Source organism: Camarhynchus parvulus, chromosome 3 (genome assembly GCF_901933205.1).
Source record: "Camarhynchus parvulus chromosome 3, STF_HiC, whole genome shotgun sequence".
NCBI lineage: Eukaryota > Metazoa > Chordata > Aves > Passeriformes > Thraupidae > Camarhynchus > Camarhynchus parvulus.
Genome location: NC_044573.1, coordinates 17195195 through 17221741, shown reverse-complemented (window position 1 = coordinate 17221741; position 26547 = coordinate 17195195). Strand labels below are relative to the sequence as shown.

The window sequence follows — 26547 nt, the reverse complement described above, 5'->3', positions numbered from 1 at the left end:
GATTCTTAAATCTAAATTTTACATATCCTTAAGTAGATTGACAGTTTAGTCTTACATATAGGCATGGAAAACTAGCTAGTCAGCTTTGCTTTTCTTTAGTCCGATTTATAACAACTTGCATTTTCCAACAGTCATGTCCTGGCACAACTCTGAAGTATCTGGTATGCAAATACTAAAGGGTAGAGTTTAGAGCCAAATAATTGCCTTTGAAATGTAACATTAACACTATTTTTTTTGGAAAAAAAAGGTGATAAAGCATCTGATAAGGTGATTCAGAAGCTATAACTGAGATCCTGCAAACACATGAAAATTGAAAACCACTGACTATGGTATCCTCAATATGCATGCATACAGTTAAAATATTTTGAAGTCCTCACAGACACAGTTTGCATTAAAGATGAGCTGCAGCACACCTCAGATGCTGATGAAATTTTGCCTATAAATAATAAGAATCAGGAGCACTTTCTTAGATGCAGGATGATTATAAAAACAGTAGTAATTCTGTATTTTGTGCACACAATCTGACCTTTATTCCACATGTTAAGAGGACATGCTACTCCAAATGAGAATTACAAAAGTTCATAAGTAATTCTGGCAGATTATACCCCTTATCCATTTCTACATATACACAATTGCTGAAGTAAGAACTATTATTTTTATACAGGCTTCTTGTGCTAAATGCAGAATTTCTCTTGGCCAGTTTTATAATCACAATCATAATGTGGAGCCAGATTTGGAAAGATGTGCTGTTTCTTTGAATTAAAATTAATTTCCTCTAGGACAACATTATCTCATGTTTCTCATGCAAGGATGGTTCAGCATAAAAATTTGTATTTTGAGCACTATTTGTGGGTAACAAAAGCATCTTCTTTTATTGTTCACAAAAATAAAAAACTGCATTGCAATTAAAGTTATTGAGTAGTTTGCTTTTACTGAACAGAGGCAGTTTTATTTCACCTACAGACTTGTCTGTCAGCAAACATGGAGGTTTAAGAAAATCCTGAATATATGAAAACAAGGACAAAACATTATATAATGTTATTTATATAATAAATACAGTTGTCCAAATGTAGAAAACCATATTTCTTGCTTTATTGTTGTTTTAGTTGTAAGCTCATTTAGTTAGCAGTATTTTCTGAACAAATTTCTATCACATATTAAGCCAAAGTAAGGCATGACCAACATACTTTATTTTTTATTGTTTTTTTAAAGACAAAGTATTCCAAATAATTTCCACAAACTACTTCAGTTTAGGAATAACCTTAGATTCTATGCTTTCCTACTTTTTGTCACCTGAAAGTAGGAAATCCTCCCCTCAGAAGCAGAGTGCAAAAAATCACAGATGGAATTAGCAGTCCAGTAATTAAGGTGGAGAGTGAAAAAAAAAAACCAACAAGATAGTAAATGTGTTCTATTCCCTCTGTGTAATTAGTTCATAAAAATGAGATCCGGGTTAAATTTTTTTAATAAATAAAGATTCTACAGACAGAGTTAAATGTCTGTAGAAAATTAATATTAATTTACAAGACTAAAATACCATATATTGATAAGAAAAGATCAGTGAGACACAGTATTGGAATTTCTTAAAACCTAGGCCAATATTCAAAAGATGCCTGGGTAGAGAGAAAATTAAATCATTAAAGATCAAACCTGAACTAAATGCATATTCTTACTAGAAGGATGTAATGTGGGCTTACTCTTAAAATTTGGAAGGTAGTGCACATGTAATATGGCTGACACCAAAATTTCATACTCCTGCTTCTGCAGAAGTCAAGATACCAGTTGATTTCTCAATGCTATGAATCATATAATAAAGCTGTGGAAAACAGAGATATTTTTGTAAGTTTTCTTCTGCATTAAATGAAAACTTAATTTTTAGCAGTCACTAGTTAATAACAATAGGAAGATTCTGGGTATCAAGAAACTAAATCAGAACACCTCCACATAACTAATGTTATCCAGCCTTTTTTAATAACAACTTTAATAATAACTATCCCATGCAATTATTCAATTGGCTAATGTTTGGTTCTGTCCCATTTTCCCACTTACGAAATAAACATGACAAGTTCAAATGGCATGCTCACAGTGATTACAGTGTGTAAGAAACGGGATTTTAGAAACCCATGCAGCATTTGACAAGCCTGAAAACTTTGATGTTAAATATTATTCTTAAAGTGCTCATAGTCCTGAGGGTTGTAACTATAGCATTACATGCAATTACTTGTTGTGTTTGCAAGTCCCCAGTGGCAATAATTAGTCTACCTGTTGACATACTGTTTCTCTACTCTATTGTTAATGCAGGCAATTGATTTGCACATGGGTGTAATTACCATCACTGATGATGTCGGAGATGAGCTTCCCCACCAGGGTCCTGTCAATCACCACTTTCTCCAGCTGTGGCCCAGAAAGGCTTAGGGACACCAAAATACCTGAGTGAAAGAGGAGCTGAATCCAGGGAGTGAGAAAACAAGACATCAAAAATCATGAATAAAGCGAAATGTTCCAAGGTACATATTAGCAGCCCTCCATTACTTAGTAATCTAATTTTCTAAATTACAAAAATGAATTATCATTGACGTGAAGATGTCTTATAATGGCTTTGAAAGCTTTTTCAATAAGAGAGAGATGTAACACAACGCTGAATTATAAGGGTACAAGAACTACAATTGCAGAACACTTGAAGAAGTAGCTAAGTCCCCAAATGTTACATAAAATATACTGAATTTTTCGGTTAAAAACAGAGATGAAAAATCTATTTTGAAAGAGGGAAGGAATTACACTGATCACTCTATCATCCATAGACCTGATATTTTCAGTATAAAGTAAATGCATAGCCTGCATGTAAAAAATATAAAGTAGGGTTTAATATCATTCTATGTTATTATCACAAATTAAAACCAGCACCTTTTTGCTGTTCTTGTTATTTCTGATCATTCATATATTCTTTAAATAAATAATTGCGCCCCACCACAGAGATAGCTGTGAGGTCCCAATAAATCCATTCACTCAGTGACATAATGTTTTAAATGTCTCTTAGAAAGAAAGAATTTAAGCTATTGGACAGGGTTATTTCAGAGTTAATTGAATATTCATGCCTAATTAATTTAAATTAAATGATACATATAATCTCAAAGACTAAGTCACAGTATTTATCAGCTCCTTCTTATGCAATATCTTCTATGAGAGAGAGAATGCTCAGTGGGAGGAGTTATGAAAAACATTTATTTTTGCATAATTAAACCATTAGTCATTTTCTGAATGTAACTACTACAGCACGGGAATTCAGAAAACAGAGCCCATAAAAAGAATTCTCTGTGGAAAGACCCCTGCAGACAAGTCCAGAGGGTCCACCAAAGGCCAGGAATCTGCGACTCCAGCTCTTACTTCTACCTAACAGTAGATTTTTAAAGAAAACCCTGTGCTTTTAGAAAATTTAACTACTAAAGAAACACTTGTTCTTGTAGGAGAATTTGGCAGAAAAAAATATCCTGTTTGTTCTGTGCTGGAGCTGTGAGACAAACATGATATATTGTGACGGTGGTCACAAGGGTGTTTGGGTGAAGGAAGAGATGAGATCTTTGAATCCATTACAGAAGGCTTGATTTATTATTTTATGATATATACATATACTATACTATACTAAAAAGAAAAAGAAAGGAGACTTTCTGGAAGCTGCTAAGCTACCTAAGAATAGAAAAGAATGATAATAAACCAGCTCTCTCGGACTGTGTCTGAGAGATCTCAGTTCTGGATTGGCCATTAAATATAAACATGCAAGCTGCGCCAATCCAGACAGACCTGTTGCATTCCACAGCAGAAGATAACCTATTGTTTACATCTTGTTGCTGAACTTCTCAGCTCTAGCAGGAAAATCCTAAGAGAGGATTTTTCATAAAAGAAATGTCTGTGACAATATAATCTTTAGAATTTTCATGCAGCGAAATCCACTGGATTGTATAATAAATAAAAAGTATGGGGGACAGCAATTGGGCATGTCCCTTATGCAGTGCTCTGTTCCCAATAATTTAGTTATGGAAATTCTCATTTATACATATTTTGCTATATTACTATACCTCTGTGGTCTCCAAAGAACAGAACAAGTGTATTTAAACAAATTATTTTCCTGACTTTGCACCTTTAACCAACATGTTTAAAAAATAAATTCTAGTGATGTGTGAAGTAGAAACACATAAAACCCTGTGATGTGAAATGAATTCTAAGAACAAATGATCAATTCCCATCCTGCCAAAGTCTAATCATACATTCATTTGATAGATATATATAGTCGATGTTTCAATATTCCCTGTCACGACAGATGTCCTTTAAGGTTTTGTCCTAGTAAAAATGTTAGACACGCTTACACTCATGCAGCTTTTATTACAATCTTTCAAAACTTCAATTTGTTCTTACGTTGAAGTTAGATTAGATAAAATCACAATTTATTTCCAACTTGGTAACATGAAGTCCAGCAAGGTTTGACTACAGTTGGCTATAACTGTCCAAAAAACCTGCTGGAAAAAGTGAGGGTTGAAACCCAGGAGCTACCAAACTGTGATATAAGCAGCCTTATAGAGGAGAGTAAAACACCCCCAGTCTTTCAGTGTTATGTGCCAACAAGAGGGACGATGCAGTCAGGGTGCAAATTCACTTTATGCCTATGTATTAATTTTCTGGTAATGGCATAAATCACACCTGTCACAGAGCTAGAATAGAAATCAATGAAAACCTCTCCAGTTTCATGACAAGACATTTATATAAATATAAAATGTTGTGCTAATGGGTATGCTTTGCTTTACATCTATAAACTATTTAAAAACCAATGTTAAACCAATGTTATGGATTTTCAGTACTGTACAGATCTCTGTGCTATCACCATGGCATGACAGAATCATAGATAGTAGATAAATGTAATATAATTTCCATTAGTTCTATTGTTTCTCCTATTGTGCTCCCTCCTTCTTTCATTTTACAGCAAAACATTCTTTCTCGTTACTTTCCTCAGAACTCTGAGATATTTGGGAAATCTTAAACTGTATTTTAACAACTTTTTGTTACAATAACTTAATGTAGTTGGTCCATAGGTTTAAGTTCATTCTCTAGGAATTTTAGAGTCTAAACTGAAAAGGTTAATCAAAGACTTTACACACTATATTGCCATGCAAGGTTAGTATTTCATCCATCTACCTTTAAAAATGCTTTGGACTAGAACTGAGGTTTTTTAAAAATTAGTTCTTAGAGTTTGCCACAAAGTACAAGCAGGCACTTAAAGAAAACTGGGCAGTGGTGGAGTCACAACCCCTGGAGGTATTAAAGATGTGTAGATGTAGAACTTAATGGCAAGTTTTAGTGATGAACTTTGGAGCATTAGGTTAACAGCTGGACTCATTCTTAAGGGTCTTCTCAACCCTAAATGATTCTATGATTCTGTGCTATCTTTCATCAAAAATATTCCATAAAAGACAGAATATTTATGTGCTCAAATTGAAACCACTATTTCAATTTGCTACATTCTGTGTAGTCTGTGCAAAGACTGTTCCATGATAATAAGATTTAGGTGGTGTTACACCTAAGCTTGCCTAGTTAAGCTCATATTTTGGGGGATGGGAGCAGTCCAGTCAGAAGCATGAATGAATATAAAGCAAATAGGGAAGATTGCAGACTTGGCTTGAACAGGGATACACAGTGATCCAACTCCAAACAGAAGAGCCCATAAATGCTAAGGAATCAAAACCAATGTAAGAGGCATTATTTACACAAGGCACTACATCATTCCATCTAACAGATATTAAATTAGGGAAAGAAATTCACAATGATGAAACACATCATAAATTTTTCAGATTGAAGTACAGTGATGGGAAAAATAAAATCAGAAGAGCTATCTTCAGAGCTTAAACAGTCACAAGGTATTCCTAAATAAAATATGAAAGCATGACTTCATACTTATTGGAAGAATAAGACAGAAACTTTGTACTTGAATGTAGTCTGAGTAAAAAGTTTTGGCACCTGGTTATTCTCCATACTGGGAAGGAAGGGCCGCTTAATTTCTCTGTTACGGTGGAATTGAATGTGGAGACTTTGACAGAAAGGATTATGTATTTTATATGCCAAAAATTGCTCTCCACTGAGCAAGAAAGGTATAAGCAGCAGAGCATACTCAAGGGAAGACTTAGCCCTTCCCTTCTCCAATAGCAAAGTGCTGTTATATGTATTTGAGATAGTTTTTATTAAGCAAAGGACTTAAGTGCAGGTTCATGACTTACAGACTTTAGTACAACTTAAGCATCTACTTAAGTAGATCCCTTTATGCTCAGAAGCCTGTACTCTTGACTCCTCATTCATGCAGCTCAGCTGCTTATCAGCTCTTCTACCTAAAAAGATACCTGTGGAGCAAAGCCAGGATTTGCTTCTATCTGATTAAAATTGGAAGAGAAGGAAAATATGCCTGTAAAAAATATTGCTGCAAACTGTTTTCCCTTAGAGAGCCCAACTGACAAAGGAATATGCAAAAGGAGAAGAGAATTGCAAAGCACTTCTTGTTCAAGCAGGTTCCCAGGGTTTTTCCCCACCTCTTCATTCCAGATTGCTTTCTTAGCCACCCCACCATAATTACTGTATTGCATGCCTTATTACAGATGAAGTTATTGTTGTTACATGTTACTGTTTCACAATAATCAATGCATTTGTACTTCTAGCTCCAAATATCTAAAACCACACAACACATTAATGGCTGTGATCAAAAGCAACCAAAAGAATTTAATATGAGGGCAGTGTTCCCCTTAGTAATTGGGGATGGGTGCTGGCTTCTCATGTATTCTAGACAGAATGTCTTGGTTCTGATATCAAATGTGCTATGTCACCATGTGCCTTGCTAAATCAGTTTGCTAATGGGCATTGTAGCTGACAGAACAAGCAAGAAAATATTGCTGTGGAGCTCAATTCAGAATCCAGTTCTAAGTATGTTGACCATGGCAACAGAAAAACTATTTATACACATATGTAAATTGCAACAAAAATACAACTAAATAAAATCAAAACAATTTAGCAAAGTATACATAAATCTTTTTCATTAGCAGGTAACAGATATGATTCATAGCTAGTGCTTGGCTTTTATACAATAAACTGTATAACAATGTTGGCATGTGCTTAATTCAACATCATAATGCAAATGTAAAACTAAAAAAAATTTGGAAATCAAATGTTTCAGCTAGATCTCATTTATTTTTATTGCTTTATATTGTAAAACCAAACCTTAAGCAATGGCATCGTTTCATAGGAAGATTTCATGACTTTGTGGCAAAACTTAAAAGCATTCCAAAGAATTAGAGAAGGAGACAAAGACAAGAAGCAGCCAGATCTGAGCTGAGTAAACTCAACAATACTGATAAAATTAATTCCTTAGGTTATTACTCCTTGGCAGGGAAAGCTGAAGAGCACAGTGGCATCTTATTGTAAAGACTTCTTGTCTTTTTCCTGTCATCCTTCTTTTATGGTTTATTTATTTCCCTTTGACATCAGCTAACTGAAGATTGCAGGATTATTTCAGCAACTCAACACAGGTCATCAAAGCTGGGGATCAGAAGTACCATACAGAAATGGTGTGGGTTCAGACCCTATTGGAATAGAGCTAAAGACAAGACCTCAATCCTTTAGGACTCAACTAAGCTCTTTTAAATATGACAGCAACCTCCTCGACAAAAATCCCTGTACTATCTAGGTTATGTTTACATGAACTGTCACACCATCTATTTCAGATGCTCTAAGTAGTGGTGGAATGTATACTTAGGACTGCAAAAATAAAGGTCATTGGGGTTTTTTTGGCAATGGACAAGAAAGTAAATACGAAACTTCCCTTGCACTGATTGCACAAAAAAAAAAAAAAAAGTAATAGGATAAATTTTGATGCATAAAAAGAAATACTAACAAAAGTAGCAAACCAGGCCAGCATTATGGTCATTCTAGGCAAACTCACATAGAAAAGCCAACTTTGAAAAACACACTCATGCAATGGACAAGATAATCTGCAGGCAAAACAACTGGATTTCTCATTGGGTCATTTGCATGAAGTCTAATTGGCCATTTGCACATGAACAGTTAACATGACTGCACGCTCAATTTTGGCAGATGCACATTTAAAATTACAGCCCCAAATTTTTGTCTGTGGGCCACTTCTAAGATGGAAGTGCTGGAGGAAGAGTGAGGGATTAGGAATAGTGGTATATTGTATATTTAGGCTACAGAAGGCACACTGGCAACAGCCTTGTGCTTGTTTTGCACAAAATCTGAGAGAAATCACACTATTCTTTTAAAGCATAGTCTTGTTTTCATTGCATCACCTTTCAGTTTTCATTCCATTTTTCTTGCTGAAGATACAGCAGCCATTGAGTTTCTGGATGGCACATTGTTATTACAATACAAAGAGAACTGCTTCTGGTTCAGCTACAGGTATGGCAGATTCAAATATAAATAACATTTAATCAAAAATGGGAAAATATGGTTGTTGAATTAAATATTTTAATTTCTATAAGGTTTGTTTGACCTTGTATTGCTACTAAAAAAAAAGGAAAAACAGATACTATAATTAAAACCATATGATCAAATTTAGGCCCAAACAGTGAAATTATGAAAATCAGGGTAATTTCCTACATGTTCTGCATGCTGTTTGTCTGACACACTGCTTTAACTCTCCAAAGTTAATGCAAATACGGACTCTTCCCACTAGCTCTGGTATTCATCCAAAAAAGGCTGTGAATACAGCAGTGTTATGCCACGGATGACACCATTGCGTGGTAAGCACTCTCTGCTGAAACAGTTAATTAGTATTCTACTTAGAATTAAAAATAAATATACAACATCTTCTCCAGAAGCTTCAGAACATTTGCATCAAAGAGGGAGAGTTCAATTATTGCTGCCAAATGCTTAAAGACAGATGAGCAGCAGAAAAACAAACCATCTGACATCAAAATTTATAGAAGACAGCTTTTCTGTTCTAGACTCTTCCAAATGATTAATTTTTCTCTATTTATTTTCATTTGTTGGAGGTCTTTTATTTTCAGGAAGACAGAAAGTGGAATAACACAATTGTTTTGGCAAAACACTCTAACCCTTGTTGGAGATTTCAATAATCAGTCACTATTAAACAAAAACATTTTGTTTTGTGATTGAGAAACCAAAAGCAGAATTTAAGGACAGAGAAATTACTATGATTTTTATCTATAACTTTCACTCTGGTTATGTTATAACCTGTACCATCACTTATACTCTGGCCTTAGAAGCCCTCTGAAAAAACACCCCAAATACTCAATTTATTAAACACCTTTACATGGTTCAATACCTAATACACTAAGATGAAAACACCCATCTCTTTTATTTCCCATCTTGTAGAAGAAATAAGTTGTTGCATTTGTCTCATTCATGTTGATGTAAGCCTGAAATAACTTAGAAGATGTGAAGTCAAAAAATAAAGAAGAATTTTATACAGAACTGATAGCCAAAGGTGTTATATTATGTAGGCAGGACAACACATCTGGCAAGAAGTTTACTTTTCCAAAGTATGTACTGTACACAGTGCAGGTGGATGCTGACGAATGGGAGGAGAAAGAAAATGGTAAAGGGAGAATGGACAAGGAAAGCAAATGAAGAGACAGCAAACTGGGATGCAAATGACTGCACTCACAGCTAATTGACTTCGTGTTTCTTAACCAAATTCCTTTCCTAATCAGAACAATAATAACAGGAAAAAATGATTCCCCCAAATTAGCAATTAATATTTAAATCAGCTCTAGAAGATTAATATTCACAGATGTATACTATGTAATTTGTATGTGAATGATATACATTTACTAGCAGTAAGATCTGATAGGCAAATGTAGCTTAGACAATAATATTTTTATTATTGATATGAAAAGATTACATACCATTTGGCATGTCAAGCATTTAAAAATTTTGCTATTCTCAAAGGCATTTCTAGAATTTTAGCTGTACAGTGTTTGGATATTTAGCAATCATTCTGCTGACACACATTTGGAACTACTTGAATAAGAAGAAAAAATTATGAGTCTGAAAAAGCAGAAAAGTTAGAAAGTTAGAAGATAAAGTTCCTTTTTTGAAACAGTAATATTGACAAATATTCCCCATGCCAAAGTAGTTTCAAATATGATGCATTTCCTCATGAAGGTTGTATAAACATTCAAAATTCACTACATATGTTTTTCAGAAGAAGCACATGATTACGGAGCACTTCATGTTCAGCTCTCCTCCCTGCCCTGCTGTTCTGTCTTAGTGAGGATGTGAAAAAGGGTTTCTTGTACACAAAATGTGGAACTCATATAGCCAGAGACATAACTATTTATGTGCCACAAGTCACAATCTCTTTTATTCCATAACTTGATTAATGATCTTGTTGGTTTAGAGTTATAACTTCCCTTCCATATTACACAAGCATAAAGTAAAAAAGATTTGTGACAGGTAAATAGATAATTAAGACATAAAAATAATATAACACAGATTCCAGACCTGTCTATATATTTTAATACATGACTGCTCCCTCAGCCTGCTATTTTGAGGTAAAGGATGTTTTCAGTTTCCCCAAACAGTAATAGTAATAAAAACAATAACAATAATTAACAATAATAATAGTAATCATCACCATCATCCTCTCACAGAATCAGGGCCTTTTAATGTAATTTCTTTGTGTTGATAAACCCCAGGCTTTTTATTTGAAGGACTTTTTTCAGGGTAGAAATTTAAATAAACCAAATTTACTTAACAAGGGTCCACATATTAAAAAAACTCCAGTGATTTTCTGTGTTAACATTTTAACACTACTGCTCCCATCACTGAATGGCTGTTCAGCACCACCAACTGAACACTGCAAGACCTTTTGATGACACTGTACCTGACAGGTATGTTTGTTCTTCCACTTGCTCAGCACACATGGACTGTTCTGCATTAAGTCCTAAAGGACAACAGAAAACAGAGAATGAAGTTGGCAGCACACATTGTCACTATCAGTTAACAGACTTCTGATTTTCCAGTTAACAGATGAAAAATGCCACACAAAGTTGCAGCTGTTTTAGAAGAGCCCACCAGACAAAAGCACATTTATCATCACTGGGAGAGTTGGATCTTTATGAAAATTAAAGCTGTTGAAAGAGGTTTGAAAACCAGATTAGATGTTGCTGTGCTTGAAACTTTCTGAACCATACCTCCACCTCCTTGAGTGCATCTCGCAGTTTGTCTGCTCGCTTGGTTTTCAGGATCCAAGGATAATCTCGAGCTGTCAAATAAAAGTGAGGGAAAAAAAAAGGTGGTAGAAAAATGTGTATATGTGACTGTATACATATTAAGTGTGTGTGTGCAAACACACATTTATATATGTCATTTAAAAAAAGTTCTATGAGTTGAACTTCCTTCCACAAATCCAAGATTTCTAGGAGTTGCCTTACATGTAAAACTTACCTACAGCTGGAAGGAAATGGCCATGGTTTCTATTGTCAGAGGATCTGTTTTTGGAAGGCTCAATCATAGGAACAGTTGGCATGCTCTATCCACAATGACCATGATTTCCCCATGGCAATTGTGCGCAAAGCTTACCCAGCTGCTAGGCACTTGCAGAGAAAAAGTATCTGCTGTTCACTATATTAACTCAGTTTCAAGTTTCAAGCATCCTAAATAGATTCTATTCTTCTGAACTAACATTTCATTGCCCAATTTCAAAAAGCAGGCACTAACACGTCTGCCAAATATATATGCATGAATATATGCATATATAGAAATATTAACTACAGGCAAATGTGAATGCCATAACTTATGGAGTCTAGTTATTTATAGGATTTTCTTGCAAATTTAGTCGGAAGAATCTGCCAAGTCAAGCAAAGAAAAAGCTGCATGACTGCTGAAGTCCTTTAACAAATTTATTAGTGTTCAGCACACTATTGTGAAAATCTTGGACTAATACATTAATTTGAGCAACCAGGAGGCAAAACTTCCTCTGGAGTTGCCAACAACTGGCTTGTTTCATGGCTGAGAATCAGGCTCTAATAACTTGTCAAATTTCTTCATTTAAAAGTGAGCAGTTTTCTGCTCATAAGTGTACAATAAAACCATGAGAAACTAGAACACATTGTTTATAATCTATTCCTATTTACAGGAAACCTGATGAAAAGTTTTGAGCTCCAAGCTGTCAGTTTGTATGCCAACTTCCAGACTGAATGACTTAGCAGTTGTGCTTAAACCTCCCTGCAAAAAGCAGCTTACAATAGAAGTGCTATACAGTGAAAAAATGAAGGATTTCATACATCAACAAAAGAGGACACCAGCATACAACTTCTCTTTGTGTTTCATTGGACTGAAGCCAGTGTTGGTGGAACTGTTATGATAATATTAATTAGGCATGTAAGATCACATTTTCAATGGGTGCTTTCATAAATACTGGAATATTTATCCACATATGCAAAATGGGAAATTGCCTGTACAGATACCAAACTATCTGTACAAATCAACAGCTGTGAATAAAGTTTCCCAGTGCTCCTCTCTGCAAAATGTGCTGTGCAGGCTCTGTGCAAGGGGCACCCCTGCATTCCCAGGGACAAGGGGCAGCAGCTTGAGGTCCTGTTGCCCATCACACGTGTAAAAGGCACCACTGGGGCTGCTGGTGACAAGGGTTATCTGGGCCTGCTCCTCCTTTCACACATGCAGCCCTGTGGGATACCACTACACTGAGCACAGTGATGCAAACCTGTGAGGCTCCTCCCTGCCTAGAGCCCTCCCTCACCTGCCCACCTTCCCAGAGCTGCACTGACCCTGCCTGACACAGCATCCTCTGCAGCAGGTGTGGATTTGCCACATGGCTGCGCCATCACACCCATCCCCAGCGGGGCTTCAGCCTGCTGCAAACACACCCTGCAGTGATGGGAAGAACTAATCCTTCCAGAACACATTTTGCCTTCATATGTATGCACAATTCCATGGGAATTTTCATTTGGATAAGCTAACAGCACAGACATAGCTTTGTGAAGTGATCTAAAAAATCAGTAAGATTTTTCAGAGTTGTCATGTCATAATGTTTGAACATTAATGTACTCTCTGAGCAATGCAGGAGTTGTAAAACTTGAGCTAAAGAAAAGTTGTACTAATATAAACATCATTAACAGTAACAGTACTGCTGTGTGATAGCATGAACTGAAATTGCTTTTAACCAGGTAATGCAGAGACAGTGTAAATGTTTCAAAGCTAAAACCATTCTATGAAGGCAGCTGATTATTAGTCTGGAATTATTATTAGTTATTATTATTAGTCTATTTGGCTGAAAGTATTTTAGTTACAATTTCCAGTTTTAAGCCAGTTGGTGCTGCAAGGCCAGAGATGATTGGGAAAATGCTTATTACTCATCTGCTAAGTAAATTTCATAAGGAAAATTTGGGATTATTTTTGTGATTCCTTTTGACAATGGACTGGAAAGCAATACATGCTGCCATGCTTAGTGACAGGGAAAAAAATCAGATTGCAAATACACCAGGAAGGAAAAATTACAAATTTTCAATTGTTTTGTGCTGTGTAGTTCTGTGATCATCAGTCTTAGATGACATGTGCAGAAAGTTATATTGGAACAGTCTGAGGTCATTTTAATGCTCTTCCAGGGGCATAACCAATCCGAATTTGCCATTTGATCTTACTGTAAGAAGAAACTCAGAAAATATCCTCACATTCTGCTAGCTTTTGCTTCTCTTCTAAGTAACTGTACTTCGTCTGTGATGCTAAAGGAAAGAGGATGAAAAGATGAATTAATCCTTACAACTGCTGTCAGCAAATATTAATATTAGCGAGAAGACCAGCACAGTTGGATAAAACACAGAAATTTCCAAACCAATCCAGGCAGCCCCGGTGCTTTCAGCCTGTGAGGCAGATATGTTAAACTGGCAGCGAAAGCAAGGCTGACACCGGTGGGCTGGCACGGCAGGCAGGAGCTCCGTCGGACCGTCAGCCCCAGTGGAACAGCGCTGGGACGGGCGGCAAGGGGGGAACCCCAGCCCCAGAGCCCCTTCGGCCCGTGGGGAAACTCGTAGGATCAGCAGGATTAATGAGATCAAGGCAATGGATCGCTCGCCCCGGAATGGCCACTCCGGAGGGCAGGCAGAGATGCCCTCTGCTGGGATCCCAGCGATCACCTGGTCGAGCCCTGGGCTCCACACAACACAAAATATCTTAAACCCCGTAAGAATTCAGAATGTAAAATCCCACTGGGGTTTTTAGTTACATAACGGTTGGGTTTATGTGATTTTGTTTTCCTTTTTTTCCCCCCCTTCTGTGGTTTAAAAAGTTTTTAAATATTCCTACATAGGTTTGGAGAGAGAAACTCTTTCTGTGTTTCCTTATTCCATAGAAATACAGAGGTATATATTAACAAGAAATTTGAAGCTGCATTTTTAAGAGCAAGCAGTTGGTGTCAAACACTGCACATCCTGAAGTTTTGCTCAGTTACAGTTATAGGTATTTATATTTTACCTGATTGTTTCTTGTCACAGTACTGGTGGATCCCAATGTCTTCATCTGTACAATTAAATGTAAATACATTAAATTATTACTAGAAACAGAACACAACTTAGAAAGCAAGGTTCAGCACCTGAATTTTTGCCTGCTAAAGCAATGTTTGGTGTTAAAATACAAGCACAGTATATAACCTGAATACCATCGGGATTTTCAAGAACCAGCAGAGAAGGCATGAAGAAGGATGACAAGCCCTTCCATTTATTTGGAGCTGCCATTTCCCTTACATACACTTTGATTCTCTTCCAGCTGCACACACGCAAAAGTATTTTTATCACCTTCCTAATTAGCATATTTTGTGTTCTTTCACAAGGAAAAGTAAGGATCATGGTGAAAAATGTATCTTGGAATAACTTAAAAATGTTTTCTAATGATTGACACAGCTGAGCTAAAGACAACAGGTTGGAGTTTTCTCTAAGATTCATGAACTCATAAAGCTGCTCTTTCAAAGGATCCAATATTCTTAATCTACAGGTATTACCATCTAGTTGGTTCCTGTGGCAAAGAAATCTGGATATTTCAGCTGCATAGGGACTGCAACCCCAGCAGTCAGTTCCTGATGAGGCTGACAGGTGAACACTTAGGGGTGCCATGGCAAGCTCCACTGGGCATGTCTAAGTACAGCATTATGTGGCATTGTTCTAAAATAATTATTTTTTCACTGCATCTGTGTCCTCCTAAAGCCAGACAGGCATATTCCATGGGGAGAAATTCATTACATGGAAAAAAAAAGTAGGAAGGCACTGAAAAGGCAGGCAGGTTTTAAACCAGGACATCATCCTCCCTTCTGCCTCAGAATTTTTGAATGAGGCACCTAGGCAATGAACAAATGGAAGCAAAAAGGTCAAAAGTGAAAAATAAGCATGGTACTCCACAGTAGAGCTTTAATTACAATAAATCACAACTGTGTTTTCACTTAAACCATTGGATTTTTCTATGAAATACAGCTTTTGAGTTTTAGATGTTATTGTTGTCATAGAACAGTTCTCACACAAAGATGGGATGTCAAGGCACACTGAATCAATATTTGAGTAATAACATGCAGCTGAATATCAACTGATTATTCAAAATAATATTTTAATAAAATCATTGTACAGTACAATTGACATGAAGTGTCATAAATAATCTTTTGATATTGTCCACTTTGAAACCAGTTGGTTTTTTTAGAATTATATTTTCGGAATAGCAAGGCAAGATGAATTAAAGTAATGTACACATGGCTAGGATTTAGTCATATGGCTTTTGGAACAATCAATTAATAAGAAAAATGTATCCTTATAAGTATGACATTTCAAGGAATCATGCAAAATACCCAGAACATGCAGTAATCTTCTATTTTCACATTGAGTACAAATCACAATGCCTCTGCAGTGCACTTGACTGTGGATCATTCACCCAAACTAGTCATTAAATTGAAGCTCACAGTCAAGTAGGCCACAGCTTCCCAAGAAGGGAAATATATCCAGTCAGGTATAATCTTAATATTTTTTACTTGAAACGATGTTCCAGTTCCATGACAAGAAAAGCAAAGAAGCTGACCAAATCAAACTCTGTATTGCTGCTAATTTCCTTTCTCCTAAGTATAAAAAAAACTTCATTTGGGTATCCAGAATTTTGTATTAGTTTAATACCCATCAACAAGCTTTGATGATTTGTTTTGGTAACAGATAACAGCTTACCTCTAATATGTAAGTTGGTCTTCAAAGACCACAGAAACATCTCAGTCAGGCAGAAGGACATCTGGTGAAATATGGAGCCTTAGCACTAGCAAAAGAAGAAAAGGAATTGCATGAGCCAATTTTTTACCCTACATCACCACTGAAATGGCAATTATTTTGGAACCTAAGTGCTGGAAGAACCTAGCACTGATGATATTTTGTTACACGTAAGCTGTAGATTTAAATTGCAATTAAAATGAACAATGCTTGGGAAAGAATCGGATAAGTAACATAATATACACATACACATCAAACACAGAGAGAAAGCAACAATTCTTTAAATGTACAGCTGCTCTCACTAAAGCAAATAACTTTGTGTTTGTTGCTTCTAATATACACATTATCATCTACTCTTCCTGTATGGTTATTACCTTGACATATGCAAAATGGAATCCACTACCTAAATATGTGGTTTAGATATGAGAATTTGACTTTCAGGACAAATTTTTAAAATTCTGTATATTGGGAAGTGCCAATATATTAAAGAAACAGTTTTGAACACAGTATTTGCAGGCATTAGTTATAGTGTAAAAACAAATGATGTCTTTTTAAATGAAGACACCCCAAATCACTTAGAATATATCAATTAGAACTGACAAGACAACAGATGTGAAGCATATAGAATATGTGTTGAAGTATTATGTACGTTGTTATTAAATGCTTGCAAAGTTATTTTTGAACAATCCCTCTGAAGGGTCCCAGTGGAGGACATGTTGTGTTCCAAAGGAGCATTGGGAATTTTCCTAGACACAGTAACCAGCAGACTCCCCTGAGTGATTTCCTGCAGTGCTGTAGTTATAAATGGGCCACCAGACCAACTACTTTCACTTCTGCTAAACCTGGGCACCCACTGAAAGCTGGACTGAGCAGAGGTGTTCACACAATGCAGCAACCTCTAGAACCACTGCTAGCGTGGTACTACATATTTTTTTAAACAGCATCTTTATTTGGTTCCCATGAGTGCCTTTTACATAACAAATAAATTTAGATAATAATTGCAAAATTTTTATCAGATAGAGTATCAGACCTTTATGTCAAGAGTGCTATGATGAAAAATATGTGCAAGGATCTCAGGTAGCATCAAGGAAGCTGGGAGACCATGAGGTATTTTCATTCAAGCTAATATTTATGTTTGAAGAACTGCCTAATCCACTGAAATAGCACCAAGTGGAAATAGCATTTTCTTTCCACTGATCCCCAAATGTACAAAAACTCTTGCTGACTTAGTAAATCCCACAGTTCTGTCAAAAAAACCCACAAAAACAAACCAGTAAAAACAAACAAAAAAAAGCTCACAACACACACCACACACCTAGTGAAAGAATATACTTTCATCTTAGGTGAGAATGAGGTTTGGAAAAAAATAGAGGATTAGGAGCATGGTGGTCTGCTGAACATGAGAACCATTTTTGGTATAAATATAGATGAGGGCAGCCCCTCCTTTACCATGTGGACTAAAGTAAAAGGAGATTGTACAATATAATTTTATCTGTTTTCTTGTTTTTTACTTACTTACATTAGCAAGTGAAACAAAACTTGCATTCCACAGGGCCCATAGATCCTAGATTAGAATCTCTCACTAAGAGGAAGTCATAATTTGGAGTGAGCTTCTGAAAATCCTGTCATGGCTTGACTAAAACAAAACCCACACACCTTCAAGTGGTAGATGATCTGTTCAGCAGGAGAGAAGGTACATCTGTCCCAAAGCAATGTGTGCTGGGGTGACCCCGGCTGGACACCAGGTGCCCACCAAAGCTGCTCTCTCTGCTCTGCTCAGCAGGACAGGAGAGAGAAAATAGAATTAAAGGTAGGTGAGATAAGGGCAGGGAGAGATCACTGACTGTCTGCCATCATGGACAAAACAGACTTGACTTGGGGAAATCAGTTTAATTTAATATCAAACAAGACAATGAGAAATAAAATAAAATCTTCCCCTACTACCAAAATCTTGCTGCACAAACCCAAAATAACAAGGTAAGACTAGAAGATTTTGGCATGACAATTTAACATAAACAGCTCAAATTATTCCAAAGCTCTTTCATGTAGGCTCCATAGACGCTTCAAGTTGTGTCCTCCTATTGAATACAAAGCCATCCCATAATGCTTTAATGCTGCTGAGTGCTTTCCCACCTGATAGGTCAGAAAAGAATTTCAAGTCCTTTTTTTTTGTTGTTGTTGTTGTTGTCAGACACATAGAGGGAACTTGCAAAAAAGCAGAAGCAAGTTTTCAAATGGGCACTAAATACTCAGTGCCCAAGAGGCATACTTTTAAGAAATTTGTCCTCAAAAATGTGAAAAAATTTTGTAAGAAAATGTTAAAAACCCAGACTTCTAAAGAACACCCTTTCACACTGAATAATGAAAAGGAAGCAAAATTCTCCTTGTACCTAAAAAGGGAGAAGAGATTTGTCAATTACCAGAATTTTGAGAGTTTAGATTTTTTCTTCTCCCTTTCCTTGGACTCTGAACACTCACTAACCAGCTAATTATTGGAATGCTTGTTACTGTTGTGCCAGTGCAAATGGACAACTGCCCAAAAATACTGTTCCAATGTAACAAACTCTAATCTGAAATACCTTCTGATTAGTTACATTCTACAGTAAAAATAAAAAAGGGAGAAAATTTGCTTCTGTAACAAAATCAGGCATTTTCAAGCCTGAGTACTTTTTTCAGAGGAAATATTCTTTCTTGTTCCCTTTGAAGGAATACATGCCAGCTTTCAGAGTTATGCAACTATATCTCACTATTTCCCACATCATTAAACTCCAGCACAATGGGGATGAGGATGATGACGACAAAGTGATCTTTTTGTATTTGAAAAATGCCTCTCAGAATGTACAATATTCCTTTTGCTCCATGAGTTGGGCACTGCTATTGCAAAGAAGGTAGGTGTGAAAGCATAGAAAAATTCCTCCAACTGAGCTTTAAGTACTCTATCCCTCCCCCTTTAAAATTGATTAGAATTTAGAAAAAAAGGGTTGAAATAACTCTCCTGTTAGGGTAAAACTGGAAGTCAGCTTAACAGCTGGTTTTTTTCTGGCTCACACAACATTTACTGTCTGCTTTCACAATGCCACCACAAAAAACAGGGATATTTTAGTGGTTGCAAAAGCTTACTGACAAATGGAGACGTTTTGCAATGGTCAGTCTGTGCCAGTATCTGCATGAGGATTGTTCTGTTAAAAAAAAATCTTCAGTTTGGTAACTATTCATACAGAAAATTGCCCTGCCACTTTATAACATCAACAAATGCTGAAATTGATATCAAGAGTCCTCTCTGACACCTCCAATATTGGTTCTGTCATGACAAATAATTAGAAACTATGCACTGCATGAATGATCCGGGGCACCGGTGCTGCATTTACTCTTTCCATAGTCACCTGGGAGAGTGGGGTACTTGTGAAAGGCAGTGCTCAGGTCCCAAGGTGAGTGCATCCCAAAAACACCTCTGAAAATATACTAGGAGCAGCCTAGTGATGCCTCAGGTTTTAGCTTTTCTATTTTTCAGATTCTGTGCTGCTTTACTGTGTGGGTCTGGGCTTCATATTAAGGGACAGTAAGCTCTCTTCACAGAGTAGGTAGAAAAAACCATTCCTTCTCTAGCTGGGATCAGGACAACAGATCCAGATCTCAGGCCCAAGAGCAGAAACAATGGTGGAATGAAGAGAGAAAACAAGAAGGATGGGACTTCATGGGCTAAAGCTGTAATTGGACAATTAACTCCAATATGCTAATGGACCAAAACTTAAAAATATGACACCCCATGACCAGTCGGGCATTTTGTGACCATTTTGAGTTCATCTTGGGTGTAGCCCTGGATGGGCTCTTGTGCTGCCCAAGGTGTATCCACTGAGGCCTTCTAATAAATACCTACTTTATTCTTTAGCTCCATCTAGTCTCTGTTCTAGGTTAGCCTCCACAAGGCATCACTAGAGAACAGGAGATGGTGACTACAACAGACCATCTGAAGTTGGCAGTTCATGTGCCAGAAGCATGGCTCAGTGTGACAACACTACCCAAAGTGTCCCTAGAAGAGTAAACCCTGTAATTGCCACGATACAGGGCAACCTGTGATGACCATGTGCCTATTCCATTGAAGGTGGGCCCAGGAATGTGCTCCCAGAAAGCCAGCATTCCTAGTGAAAGAGCAGTAAACAAGGGGCATCCCCCACAAAATATTGACATTGTTTGGGGCACACTCCTTGGAGTGGAAGCAAGACAAAATACAAAGTCAGTCAGAAGCAGGTCCCTCAAAGCCATGGCAAAGTCACAAAACTGCTGCAATGGCATCTGTACATGTACTAGATGAGGTGTGCCCAAATAAAAGAAAACACTGCAGAATCCATTTTCACTACTTACATGTCATCAGATTTTCTTTGGCAAATAATACAATACCAGGAATTATTTTATAAAAATTGTCACAAGCTACCCTTTTGTGTTCTCCTACTCCATGGACAAACAATCATAGAATATACTGAGTTGGAGGGACCCACAAGTATCATTGAAACCCAGTTCCTGGCCCTGTATGATTCTTGAGCTCTGGCTGCCTGGTGAGCCTGTTCCAGTGACCAATCACCCTCTGCGTGAAAAACCTTGTCCTGATATCCATCAAAAACCTCGCCTGACACAGCTTCACACCATTCCCTTGGGTCCTGTCACCACAGAGAAAAGTGCCTGCCCCTCTTCCTCCCCTCATGAGGATGTTGAAGACCCCACTGAGGTTTCCCCTCAGTCTCCTCCAGGCTGGACAGATCAAGTGACCTCAGCCACTCCTCATATGGCTTCCCCTCCAGACCCTTCACCATCTTTGTGGCCTCCTTTGGACTCTCTCTAATGGCTTCATGTCTTTTTTATATCATGGCACCCAAAGCTGCCCCCAGCACTCGAGGTGAGGCTGCCCCAGTGCAGAGCAGAGTGGGACAATCCCCTCCCTTGCCCGGCTGGGGATGCTGTCCCTGATGTCCCCAGGACACGGGTGGCCCTCCTGGCTGCCAGGGCACTGCTGGCTCATGTTCAACTTGCCATGGACAGGATCCCCAGGTCCCTTTCCATGGCACTGCTCTCCAGCCTCTCATTCCCCAGGCGGTACATCCAGATCTGCACCATTCCAGATGTAGAATCCAGACTGCTTTCATCTCCCATGGGTCTAATTTTTTTCAGAGAAATGGAAAATGTAATAGGTGCAATGAACTTTAATTCACAAAAATACATATTTTTTCATTTGATTTTGGATTGATTACACAATAGCTCTACCAGCTATAGATGCCAGAGCAGATTACCCTCAGTTTCTTCTGTCTCCCTTCCTCCACCTTGCAAAGGTTAACATCCAATCTCTGGCACTGCTACAGCTCACTCACAATGGCTAATTTTTAACTTGGACACCTAATGTTCAACAAACAAGGTAAGTTATCAAGTCATCCTACATAATTCTATTTCTGTGAAATAATATTTGGAGTAGAAATCACTGCCAGTTTTTTCTTCCTCTTTGTGACCAATTTGTCCTTCACCAAGGAGAGAAACTCCCTGCAGCACAAATATGATTCAAAAATGTACTATTTGACTCTGGAAGTTAAAGTTCAGACTGAACTACCTGCATTAGATCAGTAGCTACTTGATGTATGCTTTATGTTGATACAACAATTTCTTTGTGTAAAAAAGATAAAATAAAATTTCAGACATACTATCTTTTGCATTTTTAGCTACATCAACTTAAAATTTAGTGTAATTATTCATTTAAAAATAGACCAGCTAAATTTTTTCTCTATCATGATCTCACAGATAAAAAATGCAAAATATTCTCCCAATCTTACAAGACAGGCTTCATCCTTTTATAGCTGTATGAAGCCACAGCCTGTTTGATATATAATAAAACACATACTGAAATGAAGCTAGTAAAATCATGAGAATTTGTAAAACTTCATTTTGTAGTCTGGCATTAAATAGAAACAATCCAGATTCTTCCTTCACAGCGACAAGCTTTTACTTTACTTTTTGACTAAGTGTCAGCAGCACAGCAATTACAAGAAAATGCTTAATTTATACACATATACTCATAGTTTTAATTTGGTTTCTTAAGAAAGATGCTTAGGAAGGATGCTTATGTCAGTGTGTCTGTCTAACCTTTTCAAGTTTTTAATCAATTGATCTCAATTGGCTAGAAGTAACCTGTTTTCTCACAAAGAAATTGTCAAAAATATGTAATTTCTGAAACTGCTGACCCAATCTGCATGTGGGCACAAGGAAAGACTCTGTGCACCAGAACTGAGGAACACACAGGGATAGCTCAGGCTGTGATTGCTTTTCTGTAGAAAGAATCTATCCCAGCTGGGGAATGGAGCTGTGTGCCCAGCTGGATGATCTAGCAAAGTTCTCATCTCTGACACTGGCCCACGTGCTTAGAGCAGAGCATGAGATGGGCACATGTGAACAGTCCCTTGCCCCTGTGTGGAAATTTACTAACTACAGGAGTCCAATCAGGTTGTAAGGCTCCACGGGCCCATTGGTAAGATCAGATTGGAATTTTTAGTCACCCCACTTTTAAATTTCACAAACGTTTGGATGTAAGGCATTGTAGAAATAGCACAGAGTGACCCAATTTTAGTTAGGTTAGAAGTTAAACTTGTGCAAAGTTGGCATTCTGATCTACCCTCCCTTCTTTGGATTTCAGGGACAGTAATTCTGTCACCCATGCAGGAAATAAGCTATTGGGACTGCATTCTTAAATGCTTCATTCATTTAATTGCAGAAGCTTGGGTTTATTTTCTGGTAAGTAGAGGTTCCAGTCTCCATCTTTCACATTGCAGTGACAAAGCCTGAGATGTGTGTATCATCACTGCAACTCTGCAGTGCCTTGCAAACTGCACCTGGGTTGGATTTTCATTTCCAGTGAGACTGTGGTTAAGCACAACAGTGAATGCTGGTCTGTCACTCCTGATCCGATCAAAACCACCATAGCTACACAAAGCAAAAGCCTGACCTGATCAGCAAACACAAATTTGAATCAAATGGGCTATTAATGCATTCTGTAATGGCAAGCTGGCTTTGGTAGTCCCCATTCTTATATTATGTTGGCTCCCTGATACCTCTGCTCCCACTGCACCTTCCCCTGCAAAAGCAGGCTTGGGCTCCCCTTCCTCTTCCTCCCTTTCTCTTAGATGCTTCTTGAGGCCCAACCCCTCACCTGCAGTTATTTCTTTCTGAGCCTAGGCCAGTCCCTTCTCACAATTACTGCTCCTGGCACTGAAACTCCCTGTTCAAGATGCTGGCTGTTTTCAGCGGCACAGTGGGCTTCATTCTCATAATCATTTACTTCTCCTTTAAATCCCTTTTCCACTGAGGAAACAACTGCAGATTTTGTAGTACAAATGAAAGTCGGATCCCTGTCACTATGACCAACCTCTGATCTCAAGAAGTAGAACAACAAGCATGCTTCTGTAAATCTATTCAGTGCATAATAATTCATATTAAGAATATTTTCAACAAACACAAATAGAAAGCTGATCAATTATCATACATCTGAATCTCGAGGCAAATATTTACTGGTGCTACTTTTTTTCTCTTCAGACTCTAATGATTAAGAGTATTTTTGCCCATGAATGAAGCAAATTCTTTTGATTATTCTAACTTCCTCAATCTAAATAAGAAAAGTATTTTGCAGATGGGTGAACAACACACAGGAGCACTCTGTATCAAAATACACACTGAAACTTCTATTGCAAGAAAGGCCTAAATATGACTTGCTGAATAATCATGGAAAGGAAATACATTATCTGATAACTCAAGAATTCTGGCATGAAAATTATACATTGCAAATTTATTCCCATATGCTGTAAAGTTGTATCAAGTTCCATTCAGTTATTTTTTGTGGAGTCTGTTTTATTGTTTTGGGAATCTGAAAATAATCCTCTTTTTTGCAATATCAGTTCTATTTACTGAATTTTCATACTTTAATATTTTTGCATATTTAACTATAAAATATACATATAGCTCCTTAAGAACATTATTTGACACAAAGTAAGAACACTGAAAATCTGTCAATGCTCTAAAAACTGTTCTGTAAAACAGAACAAACATTTCCTCTCCAGTTGATATCAATTATTTCTTGCACAATTAATTGGGCAAAAAGGCACACGGGCCATTATTCAGAATGGGAATTGTTGGCTTAGACAGCTGCCCAGTCTGTCCTCTGAGCTCTGAACCAAAAACTCTGTCTACTAGATAGAGGGTGCTGAAGTTCAAGGACAGGTGCAAAAATACTACAGAAAATCTATATGGGGTAACTTGTTGCCACCAAATTGATTGTTCATGTGTCAAAACCGAGGCCTGGTTTTTGCTGAGTTATCACTCAAGTAGAAGATGACAGGATCAGAAACTGAATTCTGCCACACTGCCGTGGCTCCTGCTTTCAGAAACACACTTCCAATCCACATTATTGGTCCTCTCTTTCGAAAGACAGCTATTGATTAACTGAACAGATAATAAGATTAAGAACGGTGAAGCAGAATTAATTTGAGGGAGGTAATGCCATTTGTCAAGAAGACACTTAAGTTTATGTATCAGCCACACCTCTGACAACCTTAATGAAGCTAAGAACCATTCTCCAATTGATACTGCAGGCAAGTATTACAATCTGTAACAACTCTCAGACAGAGTGGGTGTGAAAAGTTAAGAAGGTCACAGAAAATAGATATAATTGACCTGGGTTTTTACTTCACAGAGTGAAAAGTTCATATACACATTTTGATAAAGACCCTGAAGGCCTTTATATAAACCAGATAGTTGATAAGTGATCCAAACTACAGATATCCAGTGCTGACACAACATAAGGCAATTACAGAAGTACTAAATGTCAAGCTGCTTTACGACATTCTTTTAGATAGTGATTGCTGTTGTAAATAACCCAATTTTTCAATACTAAAGGTCAGTAGGTCATAAAATTTTGTAGCAGTGTTTTCTTATCACCAGCCAAAGGAGAAGAAAACAAAATCTCTCTTTTTTTAAGCTAAGCAAAAAGAAAGTGGAAGGGCCTACAAATAATCCAAGCACAGGAAAAGTCCTTGCTCCACTGCCCTACCATTATTGCAATTCCTGTTTGCAAGGAAGTTTATATTGGCAGGTCTTTAAACTTAGAACACTAGTTCTCATTGAAAATTAATGATGTAAATGTGTGGGTCTACAGCAGTGCTGCAGACAGCAGATGTAAATTGTTTCCTTCCATTTGTGCCCCTATGCATTGGCATCCTAGTTCATCAGCTGCCTTGCAGCATGAGCTGCTATGAAATAAACAGTGATCAGAACAACTAAGTCCAAAGCAATGGGTTAAACCACAGTTCAGTCTGAATTTTAAATATATTTGCACATAAGCAAATAAGAGTCTTCTATATTTTTATGCAGTATTTCAGATTTAGCTATTGCACAACTAACTAGATCTGTACAGATGTCAGGTGAAAACCAGCACTCAAAAATACAGCACAAACAACTATTTTGTTTTCCATTTATGAGCTGTACCAAATAATTTCTTGCTGAACTGTACAGCTCTGGCCTTTAACATTTTATAGTTGCATGTTCACTGAGTATGTGCTTCGAGAATTTTCTAAAGAATATTGGTAAACACATTGATTTAATTTATAAATCTTGCAAATTTTCAAGCTGCCTTTAAAAAATAGAAATGTATTTCTGAGTATATTGTATGAGTTGAATAAATTTCCTAGAACAAACAGATTATTTTTAGATCTACAACACCTTTAGATGTTGTTTATTGCATTCCTTTTTAGAATGTTTTTACATTTAAATAATTTCCAGTAGCTATTTTATGTTGACCTATTTTGTTTAGATGCATGCAATAAATTGGGCAAGCAATAAATTAAGCTTTACTAATATTTGAAAATCACCTTTGAATAGCCTTTTGCAAGGCTCATTGAGATTCTTGTTTGTGAGCATTTATTTCTAAATGTTTTTTTTTTCTGCTATACTTGAATTCTAGTTAATCCAGTGAGACTTGTATCTTAGTTTCTTCAATGTAATGTTTAAAAAAACTACAATGCCTATGTGTCAGACTTCCTTTTAAGGAAGATTTGATTGCAAACACAAACAAAAAGCTTTTCTTCTTTTGTACTCCTTTATGATCTTCAAAGAAGTTTCTATGAAAAGGACTGTATTTTTTCAATTTTAAGCCATACTCACCTTTGCAGTTAGGAAAAAAAAATGAAAATTTCATGTTTCAATAATTAATTCCTGATTGTAATGTTACAGTATAGTTTATGTTGTGTTCTAATTACGCAGATAT

The 26547-nt window shown here is 37.0% G+C and overlaps 1 protein-coding gene across 9 annotated transcripts in view; it reads right to left on the bottom strand.

Annotated features, from left to right (window-relative positions):
- WDPCP (WD repeat containing planar cell polarity effector) overlaps nt 1–26547 on the bottom strand; it is a 148514-nt gene that overhangs the window by 87219 nt on the left and 34748 nt on the right. For 8 of the 9 annotated variants that reach the window (XM_030946091.1, XM_030946095.1, XM_030946092.1 and 5 more), the window contains 6 exons: nt 16224–16308; nt 14503–14547; nt 13704–13754; nt 11205–11275; nt 10895–10954; nt 2331–2445 (listed from right to left, as the gene is read on the bottom strand). In XM_030946091.1, coding sequence (XP_030801951.1) covers nt 2331–2445; nt 10895–10954; nt 11205–11275; nt 13704–13754; nt 14503–14547; nt 16224–16284 — 403 coding nt within the window. In that variant the 5' untranslated portion in view covers nt 16285–16308. The remainder of the gene's footprint in view (nt 1–2330; nt 2446–10894; nt 10955–11204; nt 11276–13703; nt 13755–14502; nt 14548–16223; nt 16309–26547) is intronic. The other variant, XM_030946101.1, reaches the window with a different exon arrangement.